The sequence below is a fragment of the Stenella coeruleoalba genome, assembly GCF_951394435.1.
Source record: "Stenella coeruleoalba genome assembly, chromosome: 1".
NCBI lineage: Eukaryota > Metazoa > Chordata > Mammalia > Artiodactyla > Delphinidae > Stenella > Stenella coeruleoalba.
The window spans coordinates 11,272,994-11,300,507 of NC_137169.1; the positions used below are offsets into that span (position 1 = coordinate 11,272,994).

Sequence of the window (27,514 nt, forward strand, 5' to 3'; positions counted from 1 at the left end):
GGACTAGTTCAGTGGTTTGATTTGGGGCATTAATTTTGATTTCAACCCTCCAACCTGGACTCTCCCATCCTCCAGGAGCTGTGCAACCTGGCCAGACAGACATGCCTTTTCTACTTAAATTACCTAGAATTGATTTCTGTTGCTTGCAACCAACAGCTCTAATTAGTACACTGTCGTTAGGCCTCCTCAGGTCATTAGAGAAGGGAACTCTGGCAGGGGCGGGGCGGGGGGGAACTTGGGATGTACCAAGCAGATCCAGGGACAGCCTGAAAACTCCCAGAGGAGGGACAGGGACCTGTCACTTCTGGGGCTAAGAGGGGGACTTGGGCAGACACTCCTGAGTATCTGAGACTACCCAGCTACCTGCAGCCCCACTCCATGGCATTTCCTTGTGAACTGGATTCTAGGCAGAGAAAGGCAAGAACCTAACTTTCTTGAAAGCTACATCATGTAGGGGAGAAAGAGAGGCTTGGGATACAAAGAGACCTGGGCTTGGATTCTGGCTTTGCCATCCACTAGCACTCACTTAACCTCCTGAGCCTCCATTTCTTCGTATGTGGAACAGGGTATAGCAGTTGAAGTGCTGTCACCTATAAGTACTCAACACCCAACTCCAGCTGGCATAAAAAATAAAGATGTTCATTAGCGTCGTTGACGGAAGATGTAGTTTGACTTGATCTGTGGCTCTGTCTCCTTTCCTGGTGATCCTCTCGGCTCTGCCCTCCCCTGGGCATCAGCTCCCCCCTCAGGCTGGAGGTGAGACAGCTGCTGAAGTTCTGACATCACATCTGGTCACGATAACATCAGAGAAAGAAAGGTGTTCCTGTAAGCCAGTCAGGAAGAGCTTGCCCAGCAGTTTATAGCAAACATTCCACCCATCTCATTGGTCCAAAGTAGGTCACATGCCCATTCTCCAACCAATAGCTGTCACCAAGGGAATGCCACATGCTGATAGGCTTAGGCCTGAACACCTGAACCAATCACTGGCAAGTGTTATGAGATGATTACCATTGGCTTAAAACATCAGTTCTCAGATTTTTGTCCAGAACCTTGGTGGTTACATTTTCAAAAGTCAGAGAGGACTCCAACAAGCTTCTGTTCGTGTGGACTATATTTATTGATGTTTACCATTTTAGAAATTAAAACTGAAAAAGATTAAATATTTATTTGTTTTTAAAATAACAATAAACCTATTATACATGTTAATATAAATAACATATTTTATGAGTAAGAACTATACTTTCCAAAGCCAGAAGAAGTTAGTGAAAAGAGCAGCGTTATTTTCTACTTCTGCAAATCTCTTTAAAATCTGGCTCCACAGAAGACAGCAGGATTCTCATACCTGTTTCTGCACTCAGGCTGTTGCAATATGTTATTCTGGTTGTACTTTATGAAGAAGATTCAACCTCATGCAGATATGTGCTTGGGAAGGGGAGGTCCTCACAGACCTCCTAGATGGGTCTCAGGAAAGCCAGCTGTCCTCAGAACACACCTTGACGACCGCTTGCTTAAGCTAAGCAAGATTCATGGAGATGATAATCGCCCTTATTTCATAGGGTTGCTGAGAAAGAACGAAGGGAGATTATGTATGTAAATCGCTTAACACAGGGTTCAATAAATGGTGTCTGGGAGAGAGGAAAGACCTCAGGTGAACACAGGTATAAGCGATAATCCATTACCCAGATGAACTGACGTCTCCCTTCCTTTCCCCAGGGTCCCTCCGCCCACACACATCCCATTATGCCAATCTCGCTACATCTCTGTAAGCAGACGTACCACAGTAATTGCCACGGAAAGGAAAATGGGGGCGTTGCTCAACAGAGGGGAAGATCAAACCAAGCTGTCCAGTCAAGCACCTGAGTTTCCCTGATCAGAACGAGACGCAGAAGCCAGAGGTGACTCTAACTGGGGATCAGGGTGAGCCTCAGGTTTGCTGATGGCCCCTCACAAAGGCAGAATGGGGGCCCTTTCTCAGGAGTGGCTGTGCGGTTAGTGCAAGATACGGTCCAGGGTCCAGAGGCCAAAGCAAAGCATCCGAGTTCAGCACCCGGTCAGCAGGTTGGGGTCGGAAGCTGAGAACTGGACGGCATCAGGAAGTCAAAGCAGGACAAGAGAGGGCAGAGGGGGCCTTGGTGACTTGGGAGGAGGAGCAAGAGATTTCAGGCCAAAGGCAGAACCTCTGGCTTGCAGGGAACAGCTGCGGCCCGCGGGTGTGCGCGAACACACACACACACACAGGTGCGGGGCATTAAATACCGATTTAATGTCCTTTTCAGAGGAGACAGCAATGGTGTGATAGGCTGGCCACATGGCGCAGCTTTCAGAACGATCCCGATTTCAAAAGACACCAAGAGGGGGCTTCCCTGGTGGCGCAGTGGTTGAGAGTCCGCCTGCCGATGCAGGGGACACGAGTTCGTGCCCCGGTCCGGGAAGATCCCACATGCCGCGGAGCGGCTGGGCCCGTGAGCCATGGCCGCTGAGCCTGCGCGTCCGGAGCCTGTGCTCCGCGGCGGGAGGGGCCGCAACGGAGAGAGGCCCGCGTACCGCAAAAAAAAAAAAAAAAAAAAAAGACATCAAGAGGGTAGGAACTTGCATCCCCAGCATCTAGTACATGGCACATAGCGGCTACTCCAGAACTGTTGGTTGGATGGGAGACCCTGTATCCTTGGCCCTAAAAACCAACATGTCCCAGAATTTCCAATGCTTCAGCATCTGATTGCATCTCCCAGACTGCCCCTTGCTCCCAAGAGTGGCATCAAAGCTTTTAGCTAACAATGCATTTGGACTTGGGGTTCAGAACCTGCTCCCCCCACAGACAGTGGAAGGAACTCTGCTCTGGAGATCAGGAGTCACTGGTTCCAGCCCTAGCTCTATACTAGGTCACTGTGTCATTTAGGGCTTGTCACCTTCCCTCGTGGTGACTCAGGTCTCCCATCTGTCGGTGGCTAAAACCATCAGAGGGGGCATCTAAGAGTGGATGCTAAATGAGGGGCTTGGGGACCGAGCAACAAGGAACACGGAATGTTCCACTAGGTCAGGTTCCCAGGTGGGATCAGGAAGGCAAGTTGCCAGCCAAGGGTCAAGGCACCTGGGACCTTTGGGCTGTGACCATGCCTGGCGATGTGTCCCCTCTCAGCCCTAGTGACCCTTTTATAGAGCCCCTTTACCCTGGTGAGCCTACAGGCATTGCCAACCTCTGACCTGAAAGGTCAAGGCCTTCTGCCTGGGTATTAGGGTCGCTGAGGCCTGTGAACTTGAACCTGGGCTGTGAGGAATGATTTGAAGGAAAGAAGCCATTTTTGGTCCCAGGCTCAATGTCCTTTTTCCAAATGTGGGATTGGGAGGCAAATACGAAGGGACCGAATGATTACCGAGCACCTGTGATATGCCAAGCCACGGTCAGGTGCTTTAACTACATACGTGACTTCCTGTCCACATGGTAGGTATCAGTGTCCCAAGAAAATTGAGAGAGAAATGCAGTTTTTTAGCCAAGACCATGAAACCAGGATTTGAACCTCCTTTCTCCTTCCCACTCACCTCCCTTCCCCTCTCTGTCTCTCCCCTGGGCCCCTGTAATGTCTGTCCCCAAGACACCACAGCCCCTGCTGCTCCCTCAGGGGATGAGAGCAGCCCCTTAAGAAACGCGGTTCTCATTTCACTCTCCCTTTGTGACCCTGGATTTCCGCCCTGGGCATTCAGAGTGGCAGGTTCTGACCGCCCTCTCCCCTCTGCCAACAAAAGCCAGCCGGTAATCCTGCTTTCCTGCCCTCCCCGCTCCATCCTCCAAAGTAATGTCTTTCTTCCCACATTCTTCCTCCCTTGCTCCAGCCCTGTGGCTGCTTTCGAATCAGGCCAGTGGGACTTAGGCCAAGTTCATCAGGAAGGCCCAAGACGGTCAGCAAGGCAGAGGCTGGTGACCTGTGTGCCCCTGGGGCTCACTCTGGTTTGCTCACCCCGGTGGCTGCACCTTCGAGTTTTGTGGTGCTGTGGGGGCTGCCAAGAAGAGGGGGCAACCTCAGAGACTCCAGAGACAGTATTCTTCTCCAGATCAGAGCTGCTTCTTAAGGAGCCGTCGTCACTCCTGCCCTATGGCCGGCTTGGAGCTCCCCTGCGAGATATCTTTTCAGATGCGTTTGGGGAGGAGCTAAGAGCTCTGGCTCTGCAGTCAGTCCTGCCGCTTTGCATGAGTTGAGGCCAGTCAGTGACTCCACGTCACCATCTGCAAAATGGGCACAACAGTAGTTACTACTCAATAGGGTCATCAGGAGGTCTGCACGCCTGTAAAGAGCCTAGGCACAGGGTCTGGCTCACAGGAAGGCCCTAGCAAGTGGGTGCAGCTACCGCCCACTGAAGTCTATCTGGCTTCTTCTGTTTTCTGGAAATGGGATGACACCGGAAGGGAGGGATGCTGGCATGGTTGGTTCAGAGAAGAAGGTCTTCCTACCCAGACTGCCGTGATTCCAAGGTTGGATACAGTGTCCACTTGGGTATGTTGCACAAACTGTCCATAAATGTGTTCATTCAACAAATAGTTGAGTATCTACTGCATACTGGTCACTGTCCCAAGGGCCAAGATACAGTGAAGACAAGACAAAGATGGCCCCTGTCCTCAAGTTGCTCACTGTCTGGTGGAGAAAGACAACCAATGGGCAAATGACAATCATTAGCAAGTGATCTCAGAGATGGAAAAGTGCTCTGACAAAAAGAAAACACAGTAATCAGTTGGTGACGACGGGGGGAGGGGCTGCTCCAGGTAAGGTGGGGGGGGGGGCGGGGCTGACATCTCACTGAGACCTGGACGGAGAGAGGAACGTGGGCACGGCAAGGACAGGGACAGAGCATCAGGCAGAAGGTGCAACACATGTCAAGGCCCAGAGGTAGGAAGCAGCTTGGCTCAGTCACCAGACAAGGCCAGCGGAGATCAGGGACTGAAGTCCAGAGTGGGGAAGGATGGAGCTGAGGGTGGAGGTAGGGCGCAGGGTTAGAGCATGCCCTCCATGCCATTGTTGGGCCTTCAGAGCTTATCCAAAGAGCAAGGAGAAGATAGCGGAAAGTTCTAGGTGGGGGGGGGGGGTGGGGGGGTGGTCACAAGGTCTGACTGGTTATAAGTCCGGCTTTTGGGTGGAGACCAGATAGACTGGGAGTAAGATGGAGGCAGGGGGGCCACTAGGAAGCTATTGCAATGTCCCCGGAGAGAGATGACAGCGGCTCAGCCCAGGGCGGCAGCAGTTGGGGTGGAAGCCATTGGATTCAAGATACATTTGGAGAGGAAGCCGACGGGGCCTGCTAGTGGGTGGGTCCATCCAAGTCACACCCCGAGAACAGCCACAGCGGGAGAAGGTCCCTCACAGCCCAGTGTCCAAGGTCAAGGTTCAAAGGATTATGAAATCTGTTTTCCCGTAGCTGCCTCTCTTTAGGGTGGCACGGGTTCAGCCTGTCTGTCTCCCAACAGACAGGGCCAGCATATTTGAGGAGAGTAGAGTGACACAGGGAGTTATGGGGATGGCAACCCTTGGATCGCCTCTTCAGAGTACGGTGAGGGTCTCCAGCGGTAGCAGGTACCTTCCGCTAAGAAAACTGATAAAGGCAATTTACTCAGCTGCATATGATATGCACGTGCAGAAGCGACCGATTCTCTGGGCCCGATAGGGACACAGGGACCAGCCAGGCTCACAGCACCTGGAAAGCCTGTGCTAACAGTCACGTGTCTGCACTTATACTCATTGCCTATCCAAGGATGCTGGGGGCAAACAGGGACCAAGGACATGCTTTGATGGACACAGTCTTTATAGGCTAGAAAATCTGAAGTTCTGAACACTGCGATTTTTTTTTAATCTTCCATGTTATTTCCAAAGGAAGCCTAATATGCAGCTGGAGTTAGAAAAATACAGGCCCTTTTACCAGCTTTACAGCCATTTGGCAAAATGGCATCATCGAGCCCAGGTGAATGCGGCAAGAGTCCTTGTCGAAACTCAGCGAGAGAAGGGGGAGGCCCACCCACGGGGAATGAAGGGCATGGACAGGTAGACCCGCTTGGAGCAGAAAATGTCCTGGTTTTGTTATTCTGTCATCATTTGGGGTTTAGAACATTGAGACAGCTGTCCTTGTAGACACATAAATTATAAATAACCCTTAGGATGGCAGGCTTAGGAGATGCAAGAAAAAGAAAAAAAGAAGAAACCACGAACAACTGCTGACAGCATCTGCACCCTTGTTAACTCAAACGCAGGTCCAAACTACACTTTTCCAGGAAGGCGGCTGTGAAGTGGCAGTTTTGTTCAGTGGCCCTGCAGCCCATTGAGCACCAGCTACCAGTACAGATTCCCCTTTTGCCCCAGCCCTGCCGATGGGCACCCGCGGGCCTTGGCAGCTGGGCGGGCACCCCTTCTCCCTGCCCGGGGGCGCTCCTGCTTTGGCTGCAGGGACAGGCGGGCTTTGCCGTGGGCACTCGTGGGACTAGAGGTCAGTGCGTTTGCCGGATGCGCAGAGAGAGGATGAAAACGGAAGGCTGAGACCTGCTTGGCTGTCTCTTGGCGACTAAAGATCGGGCTGCTAGAAGGTGACGTGTGAACCTACTTGCTGACCTGTGAAAGACAGGTGCACCGTGCCCTCCACTACCCCCGGGTACAGGCTTTGTAAGAAGTTACTTTGTTTGAAAATCAATTTTAAAACATTGTACCAGAAACAAAATGTAATTTACAAAATCACAATCCTGTTAATCTCACAGGAATAGGTAACATTTATCGGGTGCTTACTCTGTGGCAGATGCGTTCTGAGTCCTCCACACATACTTAAGGCACTTAACCCAATGAGGGAGGCAGCGTTATTGCTCCTTTTTATGAGGAGGAAACTGAAGCCCTGGGAGGTTAAGCAATCTGCTTAATGTCATACAGCTGGGGCAGGATTCCGTCTCAAGCTCCCCCTGTCCCCAGTGCCTGGCACCCTGTAGCCACCCAGTGACTCGTTATGCTAGGAGGAAGTTGGCTGGTTGATTGATTGGTTAGCTGGGTGATAAGCTACCTGGACTGCTTAGGCTGCAAAGTTGATAGGGGCCCAGTCTTGAGTCGGCGGACCCAGGTTCCAACCTCAGTGCAGCCACGTCCTGGCTGTGTGGCCTTGTGGGAGTTACTTCCCCCCATGTGCCTCAATTTTCCTCATTCATAAAATGGGCACAGGAATTGCCCTACTTTGGGTTGTGGATCAGAGGAGAGAAATGTATATAAAAACCTGCTGCACGGCAGCTGCTCTGTAACGGGCACTGCGAGGCTGCCTTCCTGCTGTCAGTGCAGCTTGTGACACCTGCACATCGGCTTGCAGGATTCGACCTGTCTGCACACGCTCCAGGTCACAGCACAGACAGGCTTGTGTGCTGCATGTCGGACTCCCTGCTGGAGAAGCCACTGCTCGCGTCTCTCCATGTGCAAATGGAGTTGTTTTCCGTCCATCCCAGATTAGCGCATCTTCTGCAGGTGCCACTAGCCCCAAAGCCAGCTGTTCCCTGGGGAGGCAAGAAGTGCACTTTGAGTAGGAACAGTCCTGCTGGCTTGTCTTGCTGCCACCTGCAAAACAGAACCCAGTCCCAAGGGTCTGCCCTGGAGAAAGAGAGGTCCCCAGGCCCACGTCCAGAACATCCTCCCAGGGTCTGCTAACCAGATATTAATGATAAGGATGAAGCAAATACCTCATGCAAATGTTTAATAGGAAAATAACAGGGGCTTCCCTGGTGGCGCAGTGGTTGAGAGTCCGCCTGCCGATGCAGGGGACTCGGGTTCGTGCCCCGGTCTGGGAGTATTCCACATGCCGCGGAGCGGCTGGGCCCGTGAGCCATGGCCGCTGAGCCTGCGCGTCCGGAGCCTGTGCTCTGCAGCGGGAGAGGCCACAGCAGTGAGGGGCCCGCGTACCGAAAAAAAAAAAAAAGAAAAGAACACACCACATGAATTCGGCTTACCATTAACTGCCCAGTGGAACTTGGATGTGAACAGTGGACAACTTAACAGTTGATGTGACTGCCTTCAAAGTATACTGTTATTTTCTCTCTTTCTCACTCTCTCTTCCCCGAGCAGGGTGACCTTCCTAATTGCTTTGCTTAAATGGATGTTAAAACTTGTTTTCATTCCTTGACATGGTTGACAGAGTTGGGACTGGAGCAGGTCACCAGGAACATGCCTGGTAGCAAGGCTCAGAAGTGAGCCATGCAGAAACACAGCTACATAGGCCAATGGAACAGAAGTGAGAGCTCAGAAATAAATCCATGCATATCCGGTCCACTGACATTTCACAAGCGAGCCAAGAATACTCCATAGGGAAGGGACAGTCTCTTCAGTAAATGGTGTTGGGAAAACTGGATATTCACGTGCAAAGGAGTGGAAGTGGAACCCTCTCTTACACCACTCACAAAAGTTAACTCAAAATGGATTAAGGATGTAAACATAAAACTATAAAACTCCTAGAAGAAAGCATAGGGAAAAAGCTCCTTGACATTGGTCTTGGCAATGATTTTTTTTGCATATGACACCAAAACACAAGCAAAAGAAGCAGAAATCAACAAGTGGGACTACATCAAACTAAAAAGCTTCTGTACAGCAAAGGAAACAATGAACAAAAGGAAAAGGCAACCAACCTACAGAAAGGGAGAAAATACCTGTGAACCACATATCTGATAAGGGGTTAATATCCAAAATAGATAAGGAACTCACACAACTCAATAGCAAAAAAAAAAAAAAAAAATCCAATATTAAAATGAGCAAAGGACCTGAATAGACATTTTTCCAAAGAGGACATTCAGATGGCCAATAGTTATATGAAGAGGTGCTCAACATCACTAATCATCAGAGAAATGCAAATCAAAACCCCAATGAGATATCATCTCACACCTCTCAGAATATTCTGCTATTTTCAAAAATACAAGAAATAACAAATGTTGGCAAGGATGTGGAGAAAAGGGAACTCTCATGCACTGTGGGAATGCAAATAGGTAGGGCTACTATGGAGAACAGTATGGAGGTTCCTCAAAAATTAAAAATAGAGCTACCGTATGACCCAGCAGTTCCGAAGGAGATAAAAACAGTAACTCGAAAAAATATACGCACCCTCATGTTCATTGCAGCATTATTTACAATAATCAAGACATGGAAACAACCTAAATGTCCATCAACGGATGAATAAAGAAGTTGTGGGGAATTCCCTGGCCGTCCAGTGGTTAGGACTCCGCACTTTCACTGCCGAGGGCCCGGGTTCAATCCCTGGTCAGTAAACTAAGATCCCGCAAGCCAAGCAGTGTGGCCAAAAAAAAAAAAAAAAGTTGTGATATATATATATATATATATATATGTGTGTGTGTGTGTGTGTGTGTGTGTGTGTATATACCTACACACATATGTGTGTATATATGTATATGTGTGTGTATATATATATGTGTGTGTGTATATATGTGTATATATATGAATTCTATTCAGCCATTAAAAAAAGAAGGAAATCCTACCATTTGCAACAACACGGATGAACCTGGAGGACAGTATGCTAAGTAAAATAAGCCAGACAAACGAAGACAAATACCATATGGTCTCAGACATGGAATCTAAAAACATAAGTCAAACTCACAATAACAAAGAGAATGGTGGTCACCAGGGGCTGGTGGGTGGTGAGGTGGGGAGGGCAGAGAGAATGAGGAGATTTTGGTCAAAGGAGACAAACTTCCAGTTATCAGAGGAATAAGTTCTGGGGATCTAAGGCACAGCGTGGTGACTATAGTTAGCAGTATTATATTATATACGTGAAAGTTGCTAAGAGTAGATCTTAAATGTTCTCACCCATAACAGCAACAACAACAAAAGGGTATTTGTGTGAGGTGAAGGATGTGTTAACTAACCTTGTTATGGTAAACATTTTGCAATATATACATATATCCAGTCATCACACTGTACACCTTAAACTTACACAGTGCTACATGTCAATTATGTCTCCATGAAACGGAGGGTGGGGGGCAGAGAGGAAAGAAAGAAGCACGCTGTTGTATGGCCGGTGACCTGGGGAAGTAGCCCGATGTTGAACAGGAGTCCAGAGTTCACTGTATAGTTCAGCCACTTTGCTTTCTGCCCCATAAAATAAAAATGTCAAAAAGGGCATGTTTATATCTTTTCAGCGTCACAGAATGTAAAACAAAATGTAAGAACTGAAAGTGCACATGATTAGTTGAAGCATGCAAGACACCTTTAAAATTAAAAATCATCGTGTTCACCGTCTCACTAGTGGTTTCATCCTTTTCTAGGGGACAAGCTAGCGACCCTAGGTGCTCATGCCTGAGGGTAGGTGGCAATGAAATAATCCCAGGCTATCCTCAGTCATGGAGCACTTGATATGCCTCCTTCTTCTGAAGATCTGGAAGGAGGGTGTCGCTGAAACAGAGAAGCTGTGAGTCAAATTGAAGTATTCAATCTGGCCATCCCTCCACTGATGGGTCAACGCTCTCCCTCCGTTCCTCCCCCCACCCCCCGTGCTGGCCTTTAAAATGAAGCCCCTGCAGAAATAGAGACACATATGTAGAGAACAAACGTATGGACACCAAGGGGGGAAAGTGGTGGTGGGGGTGGGGGTGGGATGAACTGGGAGATTGGGATTGACATGTATACACTAATATGTATAAAATGGATAACCAATAAGAACCTGCTGTGTAAAAACTAAAATGAAGCCCCTGCCCCAGAGGAGTATCCTGTCCATGGAGGACGAATGACTCCCAGGAAGCGCCCTGAGACTTTGGGACTCAAGAGTGTGTTCCCTGGACCAACAACATAAGCATCTCCTGAGAGCTTTGTTGTTAGAAGAGCAGAACCTCAGACCCCACTCCTGAATCTGCATTTTAACAAGATCCCCAGGAGACAGACATGCTGGTGAAGGCTGAGCCGCTCTGAGATGATGCCCCAGGAGGCAAATTGAGTTTGAAAAAATGCTCTGGGTACAAAGACAAGGCGTGATTACTCTGCCCGGGCATGTCCTGAACTGCTTCCAGAAAGAAGTATCCTCTGAGCTCTGTTGGAAGGGATGGACTAGACGGAAGGGCTTTAGTGGAGGCGGAGAGGAGAACATTCCAGGCAGGGAGCATGGAGTGAGCAAAGTCCTGGAGGTGTTAAAGAGACAGAGAGGTGGAGGGGGGCGAGGGGGCACTGCAAATGGAGATGCATTTCCAGAAACCTGGCTTAGCCGTTTCTCACCTGAGTGGAGGGGCGCCCTTCCTCTACCCCCCTCTCTCCACGGAGCAGGTGTGCCCACGCCAGAACGTCTCTGGCGCCTCTTTCCGTTGATGTTGTGAACTGGGCTTTGCTCCATCAACCTGGGCTGGGACTCTACGCAATGTGTCACCTGCTTCTGCACTAACTCCGTGCCAGGATTGTGCTGGGCATGTTACCTGCTTTATTTCATTTATTTTTTTTTAAAGGTTTCACATATTTATTACTGAGTTAGACAGTGAGCAGTGGTGAGGGAAGATCAAGAGGAGTGAGCCATTCCATTTCTCCCATCACGCAGGCAGCTGTTCAGACAGTAGTGATGTTCTGATATGGTAAGACGCACTTGACCTTGACACAGCATAAATGTGCACCACTTCATATGTGAGCTTCCTTATAGACCCAGCTTGGTTCTTCTCCGATGTCTTCTCTTGGAGTCGTACCTGATTTTTTTTTTTTTTTTTTTTTGCGGTACGTGGGCCTCTCACTGTTGTGGCCTCTCCCTTTGCGGAGCACAGGCTCCGGACACGCAGGCTCAGCGGCCATGGCTCACGGGCGCAGCCGCTCCGCGGCATGTGGGATCTTCCCGGACCGGGGCACGAACCCGTGTCCCCTGCATCGGCAGGCGGACTCTCAACCACTGCGCCACCAGGGAAGCCCTGATTTTATTACCAGTTTTCATTTGAATCCATTGGGGAACGGGACGATTCTGCTTTTGTTTCTTGGCCAGGAATCGCTTGATCCTGAAAGTCTTGTGGGACGACATGGCGAGAGCAAATTCAACCGCACGTATGATGGCGGACAAGAGAAAAGAGGAGCATTTCATTTATTCTTAAGGACAACTCACCTAGAAGGTTCTAGAGAGACAGAATAGCAGAACAACTAAGAGCATGTGCTGGAGCCAGACTGCCTAGGTTCAAATCTCACCTTTGTTCCTTACTAGTAGTATCCTTGGGAAAGTTAAAGTTGGTTCACCTATCCGTATCTTGAAGTTTCCTCTGCTAGACAATTGGAAATAATAGTGCTATATACTTTGTAGGGCTTCTCTGAGGATTAAATACATCAGATATAGTTCAGTGCCTTGGCAAATGGTGAGTTCTACATGTGATAGTTTTTAATCACTCTTATTATCCCATTGAACAGATGAGGAAACTGAGGCTCTGAGAATTAAAGTGATTTCTCCAAGGTCACAAAGTTAATACTCCACTACCTTTGCAAGGATTGGCCATGGGCTGCCCTCTCTCTCCCACTTAGCTTGACTTGGAGACCCCTTACATCCTGCCCACAATCTCCTCCTCCAACATCATGCCCTTGCTTCCCACCCAGCGTCCCTCCCACGTAACAGAAGACATCTCTTCTCAGATGTGTGCCTCTGCGTCTGCTACTGCCACCACACCTTGGCTTGGGCTGTTTCCTCTGCCCAGAATGCTCACCTCCCCATCTCTGCCCATCCTGACTGCACCTCTGCCCTTGATACCCTGCTGATGTACCTGGTGGAGGGAGCCCCCTCCTCTACATTTCCGGGTGCCCCGCCGTGCACCCAGAGAGCCAGGGCCACATTGTACACATCCTGGCTTTCTCCCCCCTTGCCTAACATGATGCTCAGTGTGCAGTCAGTCCCCAGCATGGGTGACCCTCCCTCTCCAGATCCTGTTCCTGGCCCGGGGCTCTGTTGATTCAGCTCAGAGTTTCTCAACCTCAGCACTACGGATGTTTGGGGCCAGATAGTTCCTTGTTTGGGGTTCTGTCCTGTGCATCATAGGATGTTTAGCAGCATCCCTGGCCTCTACCCTTTAGATGCCAGTAGTAAGTCCCCTCCCTGATTGTGATAACCCAAAATGTCTCCAGACATGGCCCAATGTCCCCTGTGGGGCAAAGCTGCCCTCCAATGAGAACCAATGAGAACCAGAATTTCCCCTGGGGTGACCAGGATGAGAGAGGGGGTGACTTTAGCATGGGAGGCTGTGGGGGGCGTGGGGGCGGTTGAAATCCCCAAACGTACATGCAGGGAGGTCACAGAGACTGGGAAGGATGGTGGAGATGGTGAACGAGAGGGAGCGCACCCACGTCCTGCCAGCCACGGCCAGGTGGAAATGTGGTCCAGCTTCTGCCAGATTTTGAGACTCTTCAAAAGAAGCCAGAAATCCTGTCTTTTATGTGAAATTCCCTGATTCTTATTTACAAAACAGAAACAGACTCACAGACTTAGAGAATGAGCTTATACCAGGGGGGAGGGGTGGGGGGAGGGATAGACTGGGAGTTTGGAATTGGCTTGTACACACTACTATATAGATAACCAACAAAAAAAGAAGAAGAAAAATTCCCTGATTCTTAAGCGTTGGCAACTAACATGAATTTGTTTTAAACATTGTGGGAAGACCAGAATATGTCTGTGAGCCACATGTGGGCTTTGCAACCTTTCCTACAGACCAAGCTTCCAACCTAGAAGCTCTGGGCGGCTCACACCTGCTGGGCCCACGGGTCCCCCATTCTCTCAGCAGTGGTTTGTGTCTTAGGCACTGTGCACAAGCCCCATGTTAGGGCTCTGGACTACACAGACAGTCTCTGCCCACACAGGCCACTCCAACCCCCTTCTGAAGCCCAATTCCAAAGAGGTGGAGGGTTCTAAACTCCCAAGCGATAGAGAATATGGAAAGTACCCCAGGAAGGGGGTCAAGAAGCCTGAGCTGTCATCTGACTCTGGCACTGATTTGCTGTGTGACCTTGGGCAATCACTCCCCCTCTCTGGGCTTCAGTTTCCTCCTCTGTCACGTGTTTGTAGGATGAAGAAAGAGAAGGGCGGAAGAATGCATGCTTTCTGTTCCTAGGACTCGAATGAGTATTTCCTCTTGGCAGCACAGAACCCCACCTGGCTTACCCAGTGCCCAGCGGGCATTCTTGTCCTCAGACTGACCTGGGCAGGGACAAGCTGGTTCCACCTCCCAGCCCGGGAATCCTGCATTTCAGAGCAGGGAGTCTGGGTCATCCTCATGGACTCTTTTCTCTGTGTAATTAGGTTAGCAATGCTGGAGGCTGCTTCACGGGTGGAACCCGCCTTTCCGTCACTGGGAAGAGTGAGGCTGTTGGCCCCTACTGGTGCTGATGGCAGAGGTCCGGGTTTGTGAGACCGTCTCCCTGCCCAGAGGTGCTCATGGCCACAGGATGGCTCAGGTGGGCAAGCCCGCACCTGTCCTGTCTGCAAGCCCTCAGACAGTTTCCCAACGGGCTCTGCAGCTGAGAGGAGCCTTCCTTAGGCTGATAGGAGCAGAGGGGCTCTGGGAGATCTTTTTATCCAACCTCAGAATTGTATAGAGGGGAAAACTGAGGCCCGGGGAGGGAAAAGCGTTGACCCAAGGTCACCCAGTCAACAGAACAAACACCCACATCTCCTTACTCTCTTGTCCTGTGTTCCTTCTCATCTAACATCAGGTTCTCCTGGAAGTGGGCACTGGTGAGATACACAAAGAGTGACAGATAGACAGACAGACAGACAGACCCAGACAAGCACTGACTTTGCCCATCACCACCTGTGGCCTAAGACCAGCAGTTGTGGACTCCGTGCCTGGAGCCCCCATGTGGTGACTTACAGGAACGAGGGAGCAGGGGTTGAGGGATGGAGGACACACTGTTACCCTGTGGGATGGAATGGGGGTTCTATCACCAGACCTCCTGATGTTTTCAAAATAAAGCTAAATATCTGAATGTTTGGGTGTAATTTATCCAAATTTTTAAATGTTGGCAACCAATTTTTAAAATGCTTTTTAGTAGAATACTAGGAAAAGAAAACACATTCACAGGCCGTCACCGGCTCTAGGGCCACCAGTTTGCAACCTCTGCTCCCTTCTCTTACCCTCAGTTTACCCTGCTTTAAAGTGGGTATCATGGGACTTCCCGGGTGGTCCAGCAGTTAAGACTCCAAGCTTGCAATGCATGGAGGCACGGGTTCAACCCCTGGTCGGGGAACTAAGGTGCCACATGCCTCACGGCGCAGCCTAAAAAAGTATAAATAAAAAATAAATAAATAAAGTGGGTATCACGACAGTACCCCCTCTCATAGGGCAGTTGAGGGATTACATGAGATAAAACCACTAGAGGGCCTATCATACCACTGGGCCCACAGTGGAAGGTAGCTGTTGTTATTTTTTAAGACATGGGATCCTTTTCTTAGAAGAAATGGGAAGGGACTTGTTAAGCTTAGCACAAGGCAACTGGGAGGCCCTGAGCCAGAACTCAGGATCTTTCCAACAATCCACAAATCCGAGTGTGTGCTTGCTGTATGCCTGGTGCCCTGGGCATGTATCCGTTTAAAACCCTGTCCCCGCCTTGAATTTACAAGGGAGGTGGCACTGGGCTCACCCAGCAGCTCGTGGGGTTGTCCTTCAACTCCAGGAATCCAAGAGCATCCCTCCACCAGGCCCCTAATCTGGGAGAAACATCCTACTTTCAAAGGTCAGATCTCTAGAAACAAAAAGAATGCAGCTCCTTTCACATTAGACAACACATTTCTGCTTGTTTGTTTTAATGAGAAACTTCAGGGGGAAGATGACAGTCCTTCCACGTAGCTGTTCGACAAATCTGCCTCCTGAAACCAGTTCCAAAGATATTTAAAGGACAATTCTGGGGGAAAAAGAATTTAGAACAAATTCTAATTAGTCCCTGTGGGACTAGGGGCCATTGCCGATTTCTGCCCTGAGAACCCGGAGACCAGGGCCTAAGGTTACTTCCTGATGTCCAGGGTGCAGAACGGTCTTCTTCCTGAGCTCAGCCCACACAGCGGCCGCTGGGGGCAATGTCAGGCCCATTCCTGGCTTTGCTGGAGGCCTTGTGGACACAGAGCCTGCGGTGCTGATGGAGGCCGTGCGTGCTCTGCCTTCAGGGTGGGAGAAGCCGGAGTCGCTCTGGCTGACATGCCTGAGTTCTGGTGGGCGGACAAGCAGGTAGAGCCTGTAATTACAGGAAAGCGGCCGGGGGCGTGTGTGGACAGGCCTCCCAGAGCCCAGGCAGGTGGCCTCCTGACAAGGAGGCCCCTAGGGTTTGGACTCTGGGTGCAAAAAGCCATCAGGGTGGGGGAGGGGTGGTTATGTAGCTGTGACACCACAGCCACTGACAAAATGACCTTGCTCTGCTCCACTGCCTCGTTCCTACCCCGCAACTCAGAAGGACGTGAAGACCTAGCAGTCCTTCCTCCAGGCACTGGCAGTGGCCCTCACCTTTATCAGCATCAGGGTTACATGGAGAGGGCTGTTAAAACAGACTGTCAGGCCCCACCCCAGGAATTTCTGACTCAGGAGGTAGGGATGGGGCAGAGAATTTGCGTTTCTCATACATGCACAGGGATGGTGCTGATACACCTAGTCTAGGGGCCACACTTCGAGAACCACTGCTCTAGGGCTTCCTGAAGTCAGTCTGCTTGGGCCCTGATTTGCTGTGTGTCTCTGGACAGGTATCTGAGCCTCTCTGGACTTCTGTTTCTCTCAGAAGGAGAAGCCAGCTTTGTCTTTGAACAGATATACCCCACCTCGGTGCTGAGATGCCTAATTACTACTTGCAGGTAGCTCAGAGACCTTCACATGAAAGGCCCAGGCCTTTGCACAAGGTTCTTACTCCATGGTTCCAACTTGCTTCTGACCACTGTGAGAGCTGTTGCTTTAGGAGAGATTGTCACTTTAAGCCTTAAAGGGACAGGCCAGGCCAGCATCTCTGGGTCTCAGCGCTCACCCTGCCTGCAAGAATATTGAAGCCATTTGCTAGCCTGGTCTTTGAGATTGTTTTGTTTCCTTGGGGAGGGAGGTGGCAAGGGCTCGTCACTGTCCCAGTGGTAAGGCCTCTGTGGCACAGAGGGTCATAATCAAAGTCATATCTGCCAGCCGTTCTCCTTTCTCATCTGAATGTCCAAGTGGACCGTGACCTTTCTACACTCGGGGGCCTGTCGCCCTTCCCCACAGTATCTAGGGCAGGAGTGGACTCATGGCAGATGCTGAGTGCAGGCGGACCCCAAGAAATGAACAAGCAAGTAACCAAATGGTTCCTTAACCAGCCCCTCAGCCTGGGTGTTTGGCCCTCTGCAGTTACGTGGGCTTTCGCACTTCTGGTCTCCTTTGTTCCTCACAGGACAGTCATGGGGAGATAGGCAAGTATTCTTATCCCCATTTCACAGGTGGGGAAACTGAGGCCCCCGGAAGGTGGCCCGACTTGCCCAACTTTACTAGTAAGTAAAGGGCAGTTGCAGAAAGAAAAGTCTAGAACTCCATGCCGCAGACCCTCACCACAGCCTCTCCCGAGTCTAATCGGTTTTCTTTTCCATGTCCCTGTAAGAGCCATTCTGCAGGTATTTGCCATGGAGATGAAACTGGGAGAGCAGTGATCTAGGAATCCAGACCCTTCCTGGTTCCGGAGAGGGAGGAATAGTTTCAACTTTGCAGAAATTGCCAGTCTTTCCCAGGGGCCTGCCTTAGGCCCGCTTGGTGTCACATGCTGGTACATCCCAGGTACCCATGGCAGGCTAGACCACATGGTGCTTCACCTCCGGAGCCCAGTACTGTGCCTGCCACATGGTTGGTACACAATCGGTATTTGTTGAGCCAACGAATGAATAAATGAAGACAGACGTGGTTGAAATACTGGGTCTAAACTTACCAGCTGTGTGACCTTAGACAAATCCTTCCACTCTCTAAGCCTTGGTTTCTTCAACTGTAAAATCAGAATACTAATAATTTTTATAATAATACCAAATAGTGGCATAATAATTAAGAAAACTGGCTCTGGAGCCAGAACTGCCTGCCTCTAAGTCCTAGCTCCATCCTACTCTACTGAGTGACCTCAAGCAAGCTACTAAACCTCTCTGTTCCTTGGCTTCCTCATTGATAAAGTGAGGATTGTGGTAGTACTTATGTAGTGTCGTGAGGATAAAAATGAGCTAATATGTGTAAAGTGCTCTATCCAATATTATAAATAACCCTTAACAATGATGATTCTATCTCTGTGCATTGGTAAATTAAATTATAACATTTAAGTAACAAGTACCCGGCAGAGTGCCTGGCACAGAGATGGAAGTGCTCAGTAAACAGTAACCATTATTCTTATCTTGGGCACTCACTGGCCCATAGCTCTCTGTGTCTCTTAAATCACACCTAGGAAGTGGAGACACGGGGCCTGAAAATTGTGGTGGTGGACTTAGTGGTCCCATTCCCAGGAGCCACCAACCCACAGTTGAGGAAGGTAAAGTACCTCCAGTGGCCACCGGGGGCAGCAGAGGTCCCATCCCCAGATGCCCTGCTGAGGGTTCCCTGAGTCCCATGTCCAGGAGGTAATCAAGGAAGGGTTGACTATTCCACTGTGCCCACAGGCAGGCATTCTCCATAACCCTGACATGCAAGGCATTCCCCCAGAGAACACCCCTCACTTCTGAGGGTTAGACTCCCAACCCTGCATTGAACAGCCACATCATCTTGGATAAGTCCCTTTGTCTTCCCTAAACCTCAGTTTTCTCAGCTGGGACATGGGGATACAGTGGTTTGGAGGGTTGAATGAGCTAGAAAGGACAGTCCCTGGGGTGAAGTGTGTGCTCAGTGACAACTTTTTCCAAGGTAGCATGATGGTTATTAGCCCAAACTCTGCAGCCAGACTACATTAAGCTTGAGTCCTGCCTACAACACTCATTGGCTGTGTGCCTTTGGGTAAGTGACTTAACTTCTCTGTGTCTGTCTCCTCATTTGTAAAATGGGGATGATAATAATAGTACATGTAACTCTCAGAGTTGTTGGGAGAATTAAATGAATGTCTAAAGTTTTTAGAACAGTGCCCGGCACATATAGTAAGTGCTGTGTAAATGTTTGCCTATTATTATTAGAAGTCATAGTATTTTGGCTGCGTTGGGTCTTCGTTGCTGCGCGCGGGCTTTCTCTAGTTGCGGCGAGAGGGGACTACTCTTCATTGCGGTGCACGGGCTTCTTATTGCGGTGGCTTCTCTTGTTGCAGAGCACGGGCTCTAGGCGCGCGGGCTTCAGTAGTTGCAGCACGTGGGCTCAGTAGTTGTGGCTCACGGGCTCTAGAGCACAGTCTCAGTAGTTGTGGCACACGGGCTTAGTTGCTCCGCAGCATGTGGGATCTTCCCGGACCAGGGATCGAACCCGTGTCCCCTACATTGGCAGGCAGATTCTTAACCACTGCACCACCAGGGAAGTCCCCAAGTCGTAGTATTTTTGATGTTATTGTTATTTATTCTGAATAAGCTGCAACATTTCAGCTTTCTGCAGAAACCTCCCTGCTTGACATGAACTCCCCAAAAAGAGGCTTAGAGGAGACGGGAGAGATATGGCCCCTGGATGAGGAAGGACTTTTTCCTTTTGGTGCAGCTGAGAGTCTAATTTGGGACGCAAGATGGTCTGAGAGACAGGGCACGGAAGACAGCCGCACTCAGTGAAAACACTTCAGTGCCTGGCTTCGGGCTAAGCTTCTGCTGGCAGAGGTGATCAGGATCTTCACCAGGTCATCTGGGACCCAGGAAAGATCACCAAAGAATACCAATGAGCCCATGACAGGTGCACAAAGGTCTCCAGCCAAGAAGTCCTCGCCAGGACAGATGGCAGGATGGAACAGGGGTAAAATCCTCCATCCCCCAAGGGCTGAGGTCTAAGTAGGTATAGGGGAAAATCCCAGTCTAATCCTTCCCACTGCACCTGTGCCCCCGAGTCCTACTGGGATGGCCAAGGGAAGAAGAGGAGATCAGTACGTACCCACTGGTGGCGTCAGCCACAAAGGCATCCCAGGGCCTGCCAGAAGGACTTCTGAGAAATAGATCAAAGGCTGCAGATCTCCGTGGAATAGCTGGTAATGCTTATCCTGCTTGGAAACAACGGGCACGTCGCTCCGGCCTCCTCCGGCAATGTCCTCAAGCCCGCTTTGTCGAGGGTTTACCTCGTGCTAATCACCGTTCAGGAGCCCTGCGTGCGCCTCTTCTCATTGAAACCTCCTTCCACAACCCTATGAGGTAGTGGCCACAGTCATCTCCATCTTACAGAGGAGGAAACGGAAGCTTCCAGGGGTGAAATCATTTCTTCTAGATCATACACTAGTGTGTATCAGAGCCAGGATTTGAGTCCTGCTCTCTCTGCCTCCCAAAAATGTGTCCCCAGCGTCCTGGGATGGGCAGCCTCCAAGATGGCCCTCAGTGACCCCTGCTTCCTGTAGTCAAACCCTCCCATCCAGGGTGGACAGGACCTAGTGATTCACTTTTTTTTTTAATTTTTATTTATTTATGTGTTTATGGCTGTGTTGGGTCTTCGTTGCTGCGTGCAGGCTTTCTCTAGTTGCGGCGAGCAGGGGCTGCTTTTTGTTGTGGTGCACGGGCTTCTCATTGCAGTGGCTTCTCTTGTTGTGGAGCGCGGGCTCTAGGCGCGCGGGCTTCAGTAGTTGTAGCACGCGGGTTCAGTAGTTGTGGCTCGCGGGCTCTAGAGTGCAGGCTCAGTAGCTGTGGCGTGCGGGCTTAGTTGCTCTGCGGCATGTGGGATCTTCCCAGAGTAGGGCTCGAACCCATGTCCCCTGCAATGGCAGGCGAATTCTTAACCACTGCACAACTAGTGAAGTCCTGTGATTTACTTCTAATGAACAAAACAGGGAGAAGGTGATGGATGCCATTTCCAAGATTAGGTTACAGAGACAGAGGTTTCCATCTTGTGCACGTCCTTTCTTGCTTGAAGCCCTTGAAGCCCTTGAGGGAAGCAAACTGCGATTTTTCGAGTAGATCTATAGCTCTGTGGCAAAGAATGAGGGTGGCCTCAGACCCACAGCCGAGGAGGAGCTGAGGTTCTCAGTCCAACACAAGAAACAGAATCCTTCCAGAGCCACATGAGTGAGCTGGGGAGTAGATACTCCCCAAGGAGAGCCTTGAGTTGACTGTGCCTTTGCTCCCCGGCTGACACCTTGCCGGCAGCCTGCGCAGAATTCCTGAGCCAGAGGCACCCAGCCAGGCCACCCTGGATTCCTGACCCACAGAAACTGAGAGATAATAAATGCTTCTTGTTTCAAGCCTCTGCGTTTTGGGGAGATTTGTCACGCAGCAGTAGATAACTAATACACTTGCTCTCACTACTAGCAACACACACCAAACATACCCCCACAACCATCATGAGAAGGATTAAAAAGACTCACTCGGCCATCGCGGGCAGAGCTGGGAAGGCCCTCCTCACATCTGCTAACCCAGCCCTTCATTTTGCTTTTGCCAGTGAGGGCGCTTAGTTGCAGAGACAGAATGACCCTTTGCCACAGTCACACACAAGCTAGGGGATCGCTACCGAGGTCTCCAGCCTCCAGGAACTCATGAGGGTGTTATAGACAAAACAGTGCAGATTCCTAAGAATTCACAGTTGCCACCTTGTCTTAGTGCCAGGTGTTTGAAAAGAGCACTGTTGGCTGGAAGATCTCAGTAAAGCCTCCTCTACAAATACTAAAAACACAGCCAAGAAAAAAAAAAAAACCTGAAAATTTCCAGTGGGCTCAAATATTCAATTTCAAGTAGATATCGAATATAGTGGAGTTCTTTAGTACAACGTTTCTGGTTTTGTTCCTTAAGCCAAATATATCTTGTCATGTCACTTGCTCCTGTGATCTAAAGGAAGTTCCCCTGGCAATGAAGGTACACTGTGAATGGGAACTGCACTGATCCCTTGTGTCCCTGTGCCCCAGCCTCCTTTTTGTTTCCTTTGGTGGCGCTGTATTGGCCTGAGGTCGGGGTCAGGGGGACATCGTCTGGCCTCGGAGCTTAGAACTAGAGCAGCCTCCCAACCCTCGGGCTGGGTCGCCCATCCCCACCCCTGCCCATCCCCACCTCGAATTCTCACTATGCCTTTGCTCCTTATGAGTTGTCAGGAGGACTGGATGGGGCCAGTTCCTGCATCCTTTCCCCACACCCAAATCCTCCCTTCCCGCTGCCTTGCAGAGGCTGGATACGATGTACGCTGGAGAAGGACAGAGTGGCCACATCCCAGGCCCAGCTGTCTCCAACATCAATTCTCAGCATCACCCAGGGAGGCCGGGTAGATCTTCTGGGAATAGAACCAGCTACATAATCTGCAGATCCCAACGCAAAGTGAACACGTGAGGCCATTAGTTCAAAAATAATTAAGAATTTCAAGGCAACGACATTAACCCCAGCATAGGGCCCTTCTGCAAGGCTGCACGTTCAGAAGCCAACCTGGGCTTGGAGTCTCCGATAAAAACCACCCCGGAGCTGCCGTTCCTAGAGGGCCTGCCCAAACTGCTCAGAGCAGAAAATGGGCTGTCGCTTCCCGGCTGTTGCGTCTCCTGAGCAGAAACATCTCGTAGGCCCAGGGTGTCCTCAGAATCAGAAACATACCTCCAGGAGGAAAGACCTCCCACCCAAGGCAGATGGTTTTCTGGAAGGCTGCAGGCTGCTGCTGTCAGAGGTTGGCCTGCTCGCAGAGCTGTGGACAGAGAGAGAGGGAGGGAGACAGAGAGGCGGAAGCCAAATGGGGAGGCCTGGGCAGTCTGAAAACTCCAGAAAGCAAGGGCAGGTGTACCCAACCGCCATGTGAATTCCTGGCCCTGAGTGTGGGGAAAACACACACACACACACACACACACACACACACACACACACACAGAGCCAGGCCAAACTTGGCTGAGAAAGGAGAGCAGCAGAATTTCCCCAGGGCTGGGGGCTTGAGAAACAGCTTGGATCATTGAAACGTCAGTAGAAAACACGTGCAGACTCCTGAGAGGTTGCAGAGGGGACCGACAGGCCAAATAGAAACTTCTAGACATATTTCCTTTGTTGTTCTTTCTCCTCCCTCTCCTCTTTCTTCTTAGGTTTTAAAAAGTTGCCAACATTTCAAATTTAGACTTCACATAAAAATTCGTATTCCTGGCTTCCCTGGTGGCACAGTGGTTGAGAATCCGCCTGCCAATGCAGGGGACATGGGTTCGAGCCCTGGTCCGGGAAGATCCCACATGCCACGGAGCAACTAAGCCTGTGCGCCACAACTACTGAGCCTGCGCTCTAGAGCCCGCGAGCCACAACTCCTGAAGCCTGTGCACCTAGAGCCTGTGCTCCACAACAAGAGAAGCCACCGCAAGGAGAAGCCTGTGCACCACAATGAAGAGTAACCCCCGCTAGCCACAACTGGAGAAAGCCTGCATGCAGAAATGAAAACACAGCCAAAAATAAATAAATTTTTTTAAAAAATTCATATTCCTAGTAGCTCCCCAAAAAAATCCAGAACCTCTAGTAACACTAGAGCCAAGTTCCTGTATGACAGCAATCTACTGCCTCCGCTACAGGGGCTGGTGGCCTCTTGTTTGCCGCAGTCCCCATCACTCCTAAGGTCTCCCTGACGTTGAATCCAAGTGGCAGGTGCTACATATTTGTGCTTGCGCTGCTGTTTTCTCGTTATGGAGTTAACGGGAAAGTGAATGTTTCTATCAAAAGTGGGAAACTAAGAGGTTGACCAAGAGTTCCATGTACTTCAAGAAATATGGGAAAGAGCATGTTTCTTTGTGGAAGTGAAGAGCTTCCCTACAAGTTTAATACGCAAAGAATTTCTAAGTAAAAAGAATACAACCTAAATGCCCTGCGAAACAGACCATAGCAGTCCCTGCACTGCCCACCTCACTCAGTCGTGTCCCTGTTGCATCCAAAACAGAGTGTCCTGGACCAGATGTCTCCAGAATGCAGGGGCACTCCCAGCTTCTTCTCCCATGAGGGCTCAGAGCGATCTTTCTTTTGTTCTGTTCTGATGGTTTTCCCAGCAAAGGCAGAGGACTTGGGGGATTCCTAGCATCTTCTGTCACTTAGTGTGGGGTCAGTTTCCTTCTCCCAGAGCTGTATGGGTGTTTAACCCCATGGGTGGGTTTCTTCCCGAGCCGCGAGTACCACCAGCGTTTGGCGTACCTGTCAGCCCTCCACTGGGCAGTTGAGGGGTCCAGTTCGACAGGGGGAGGGGGTCTGAGGCAGCCCTGTGGCCTTCCACAGCTGGGCTAGTGTCCCAGTCATTGGGAGGGCAAGGAAAGTAGGGGGTGGGGTGGAACCTGGGAAGGCCATGGTGGATGTTGGCCAGGCCATAGTGGTTGCTCAGATGCAGGGCTCCCCGCCCACAGTCAGGAAAGTGACCTGCAGAAGGTTTTAGAGATTGGCGGGGCGGGGGGTGGGGGGGGGAAGTAATTTGGTTCCCACCAATGGTTGGAGAGCCATATGCCAGTACCTATAAGTTCCCAGAGCTCAGGCCTGGGCCAGTGGGAGCCATAGGTGACTGAGCCAGGCCTAGAAGGGGTGGGGTGCATGCTGCCTGGAAGGGGAAACTGAGGACACCACGGAAAGTGTGTGATTCCTTATCTAGCCACGTAGCCTCGCCTTCCCATGTCTGCCACAGGGGGAAACCGGACCTGCCACCCAGGGCTGCGGGGAGATAATTAGTCCTTCTAAAGCACATCGTAATCCCCAAATCAAAGGGGGTTCAGAGCCGCAAACTCACCATACAGCGAGCTCTGTCAGCCACAGGAACACCCGCTGCAGTGGGTGGGCTCTGATTTGCAGACCCTCCAAAGAGCCAATTCCTACAGGGCTTGACTGGCCTAATGACTGCCCCACCCACCCACTCGGGGCGCCCAGCTCGTGACCTCCCCTGGGAACCACCTCACCTGCCACATGGCTGCCCAGAGCGGTGCTCAGAAGTAGCACTGAGGATGGACAGGGTGGGAATTCCTGAGGCCCCATTTTATAGATGGGGAAGCTGAGACGGAGGAAGTGCCCCGCACCAGTTTACAACTTCCTCATAGGTGTGGACCATGTATCAGTTTTCCTCCCCACTGGCCCAGCCATTGCGCTCAGTACTGTATGCACTTGAAGGACTGGTCACACAGTACAGGTGAGTGAAGGAGATGTCCCAGAGCTCCCACCCCTTTTCCTGCCCGCTCTTTCCGCCCTCTCCCGGCCACTTGCTGGGGCTTCAGCTCTTTAGCAAGGCTGTCCCAAGGGTATCAGAAGAGTGGAGAGACACATGCAAACTGGGGTACCAGGCAGCTGTCCCCTTGATGCACACACTTGCGGTTTTCAAAGACCTGGATTCGGGCCTGTCACTCCCGACCCCTCTGACACTGGCCATCTTTCTAACCCTGAGTCTCTCCAGGAATGACCGTGCTGGGGGATGCACCGAGCGGCCAGGGCCGGGCCTACAAAGGGGCGACGCGGCCCTCCCCCGGGCCCTGGGGCGAGTCTGGGCGCCGCGGAGGGGCCGGGGGCGGGGCCGGGGGCGGGGCGAGCGGCGGCCCTCGCCAGCCCGGAAGGAGCGGGAGGAGGAGCCGCGCGAGTGAGAGTCGTTCCCACGTGAGAGGGTCGGCGGCCGAATTCTTAGTGTGCGGCGGCCGCGGACCTCCCGGTGTCCGGCGAGACGGAGAGACCAGGTCCGGCGCGCGCGCGCGGGCGGGCGGCGGGGCCGGCGCTCGGCTGCGCCCCGATGCGGCGGCGACCCCGGGGGCTCTGAGCCCGGCGCCCGCCGTCGGAGCCCCCCGCGCCGCCGTGGGCAGCGCCCCTCGGGCACGCGGCATGCGGGCGGCCGACTCTGGCACCTGGGAGCGCGTCCGCCAGCTCGCGGCTCAGGGCGAGCCGGCGCCTTCCTGCGGGGCGGGGGCTGGGCCTGCGCGCCCCCCGGGACCGCCAGCCTGCGAGCCGGGTGCGGACGCGGCGGGGCCCGGCGATCGGCCCCGCGCCGGGGCGCCCTCCGTTCGAGTGGATGGCGACTGCAGCCAGCCGGGTAGGTGCGCGCCGGGAGGGGAGGGTGGCGCGGCCGCAGGCCGGGGGAGGGCCGGGGCCGGGCGCGCGGGGGCGCTCCCGGCCGGGATCGGGCCGCCGCTCGTGGCAAAGTTCTCGCCGCGCCCTTGACCCAGAGCACCGGACGGGGTGCAGGGGGAGAGGCGCGGGACGCGGAGTTAGTCTTAAGCATGAGGGCAGGGGTTGTGGGGCTCCGCGGCCTTCCGGCAAGAGCCCCCTATAGAGTTGCAGAGGGAGGTCAAGGCCAAGCCTGCAGGAGCTGTGCGATCCCGCGGCGCTTGGAGACCCAGGTTTGGGCCATTTCCCGCGCCTGATCTGGGAAGCGTGGGAAAGGGGCCAGCCTCGCGCGAAGTTGGGGAGGCCCCCTGTGACCGCACCTGTAACCCACCTGGCAGCCCCATAAAGTGCCGAGGGGAGCCTTCCCGCCACCCCGCGTAGAGGAAAGTGAGGGCTCGCATTTGCTAGGAGCGAAGAGGTTTCTCGTACACTTGAACGACTAAGGCAGAAAGAGAAATCGCCGCGGAGGAGATAAATGCGGTGGTCTAATTGTGCATCGTTGGCTAATCCGCCTCAAGCGGAGACCAAGCGGAGAAACCCCGTTTGAGTGTTAAAATGTTCCGAGTGGATGCACCCGTTCCATTCCGTTCCGGTCTCAGCTGGTCCCTTCCCGCTGAAGGTAGGTCATGGAGGGTGGGGCACAGGAACCCCTGGATCCTCCAGATTCCACAGTAGGAAGGTGGAAGGACTTCCGAGAAGGGTCTGTCATCATCAGTTTCAAGTTTGAATACTTTTTCCAGGAAAAACGGAGGTGGGGGGGACCACATGATTATTATTTCTTGAACACCCAGTGTGTTCCAGTAATTTATATGCGGTGTCTTAAAATCTTATCACCACCCTGGCAGTGAGGCTGTGTTATCTCCAGGAAGATGAGGTCAGAAAAGGCCGGAGTTTAAGGGACTTGCCCAAGCCCCAAAGCCCTGAAGCCATGGTACTGGAATTTCACATTTTGTCTGTGGATTGACACCAGCATGCCTCTCCCAGGCAGGAAGCTTACCAACTGGGAAACACCAGGCTTATTTACCTAATAATTATTTCTTTCCTATGAGAAAAAAGTCAACTGCCAGGCTCCTTAATTCCAGACTGCCTGTATTGGTTTCCCCAGGAGATGGAATCCTGAGCGTCAAGAGTTCTAGCCACAGGGGCTGGGACCACCAACCAGCTGGCTCTGATTAGCTGAGCTGCCACTGGTGTCCTGGAACAACTGAGGTCTTGGGTCACCAAGAGTTGGGAAGAGGGACCCTGAGGCCTGGAAGGAGCTGGAGTCCCTGGGTGGTTGGCTTAGGGGCTGGGTCTGCTGGAGACAGTCCCACCTCCTCCCCTGTTGCACAGAGCAGTTAGAGACCAAGACAGCTTGGTGTGAAACAGAGCAAAGATGCAAAGAAGAAGCAAATGGGAGGGCTTGGGCAAGTTGCTTGATCTTTTTGAGACCCATTTTACCCATCTGTAAAGTGGA

General features: G+C 51.7%; 1 protein-coding gene across 7 annotated transcripts in view; it reads left to right on the forward strand.

Annotated features, from left to right (window-relative positions):
* Positions 1 to 27,514, forward strand: part of KAZN (kazrin, periplakin interacting protein) — a 1,123,195-nt gene that overhangs the window by 982,073 nt on the left and 113,608 nt on the right. For 2 of the 7 annotated variants that reach the window (XM_079918590.1, XM_079918589.1), the window contains exon 1: positions 25,559 to 25,984. The exons of the other annotated variants lie outside the window; for them this stretch is intronic. In XM_079918590.1, coding sequence (XP_079774716.1) covers positions 25,777 to 25,984 — 208 coding nt within the window. In that variant the 5' untranslated portion in view covers positions 25,559 to 25,776. Of the gene's footprint in view, positions 1 to 25,558; positions 25,985 to 27,514 lie in introns of those variants that run through there. 7 annotated transcript variants of the gene reach the window in all.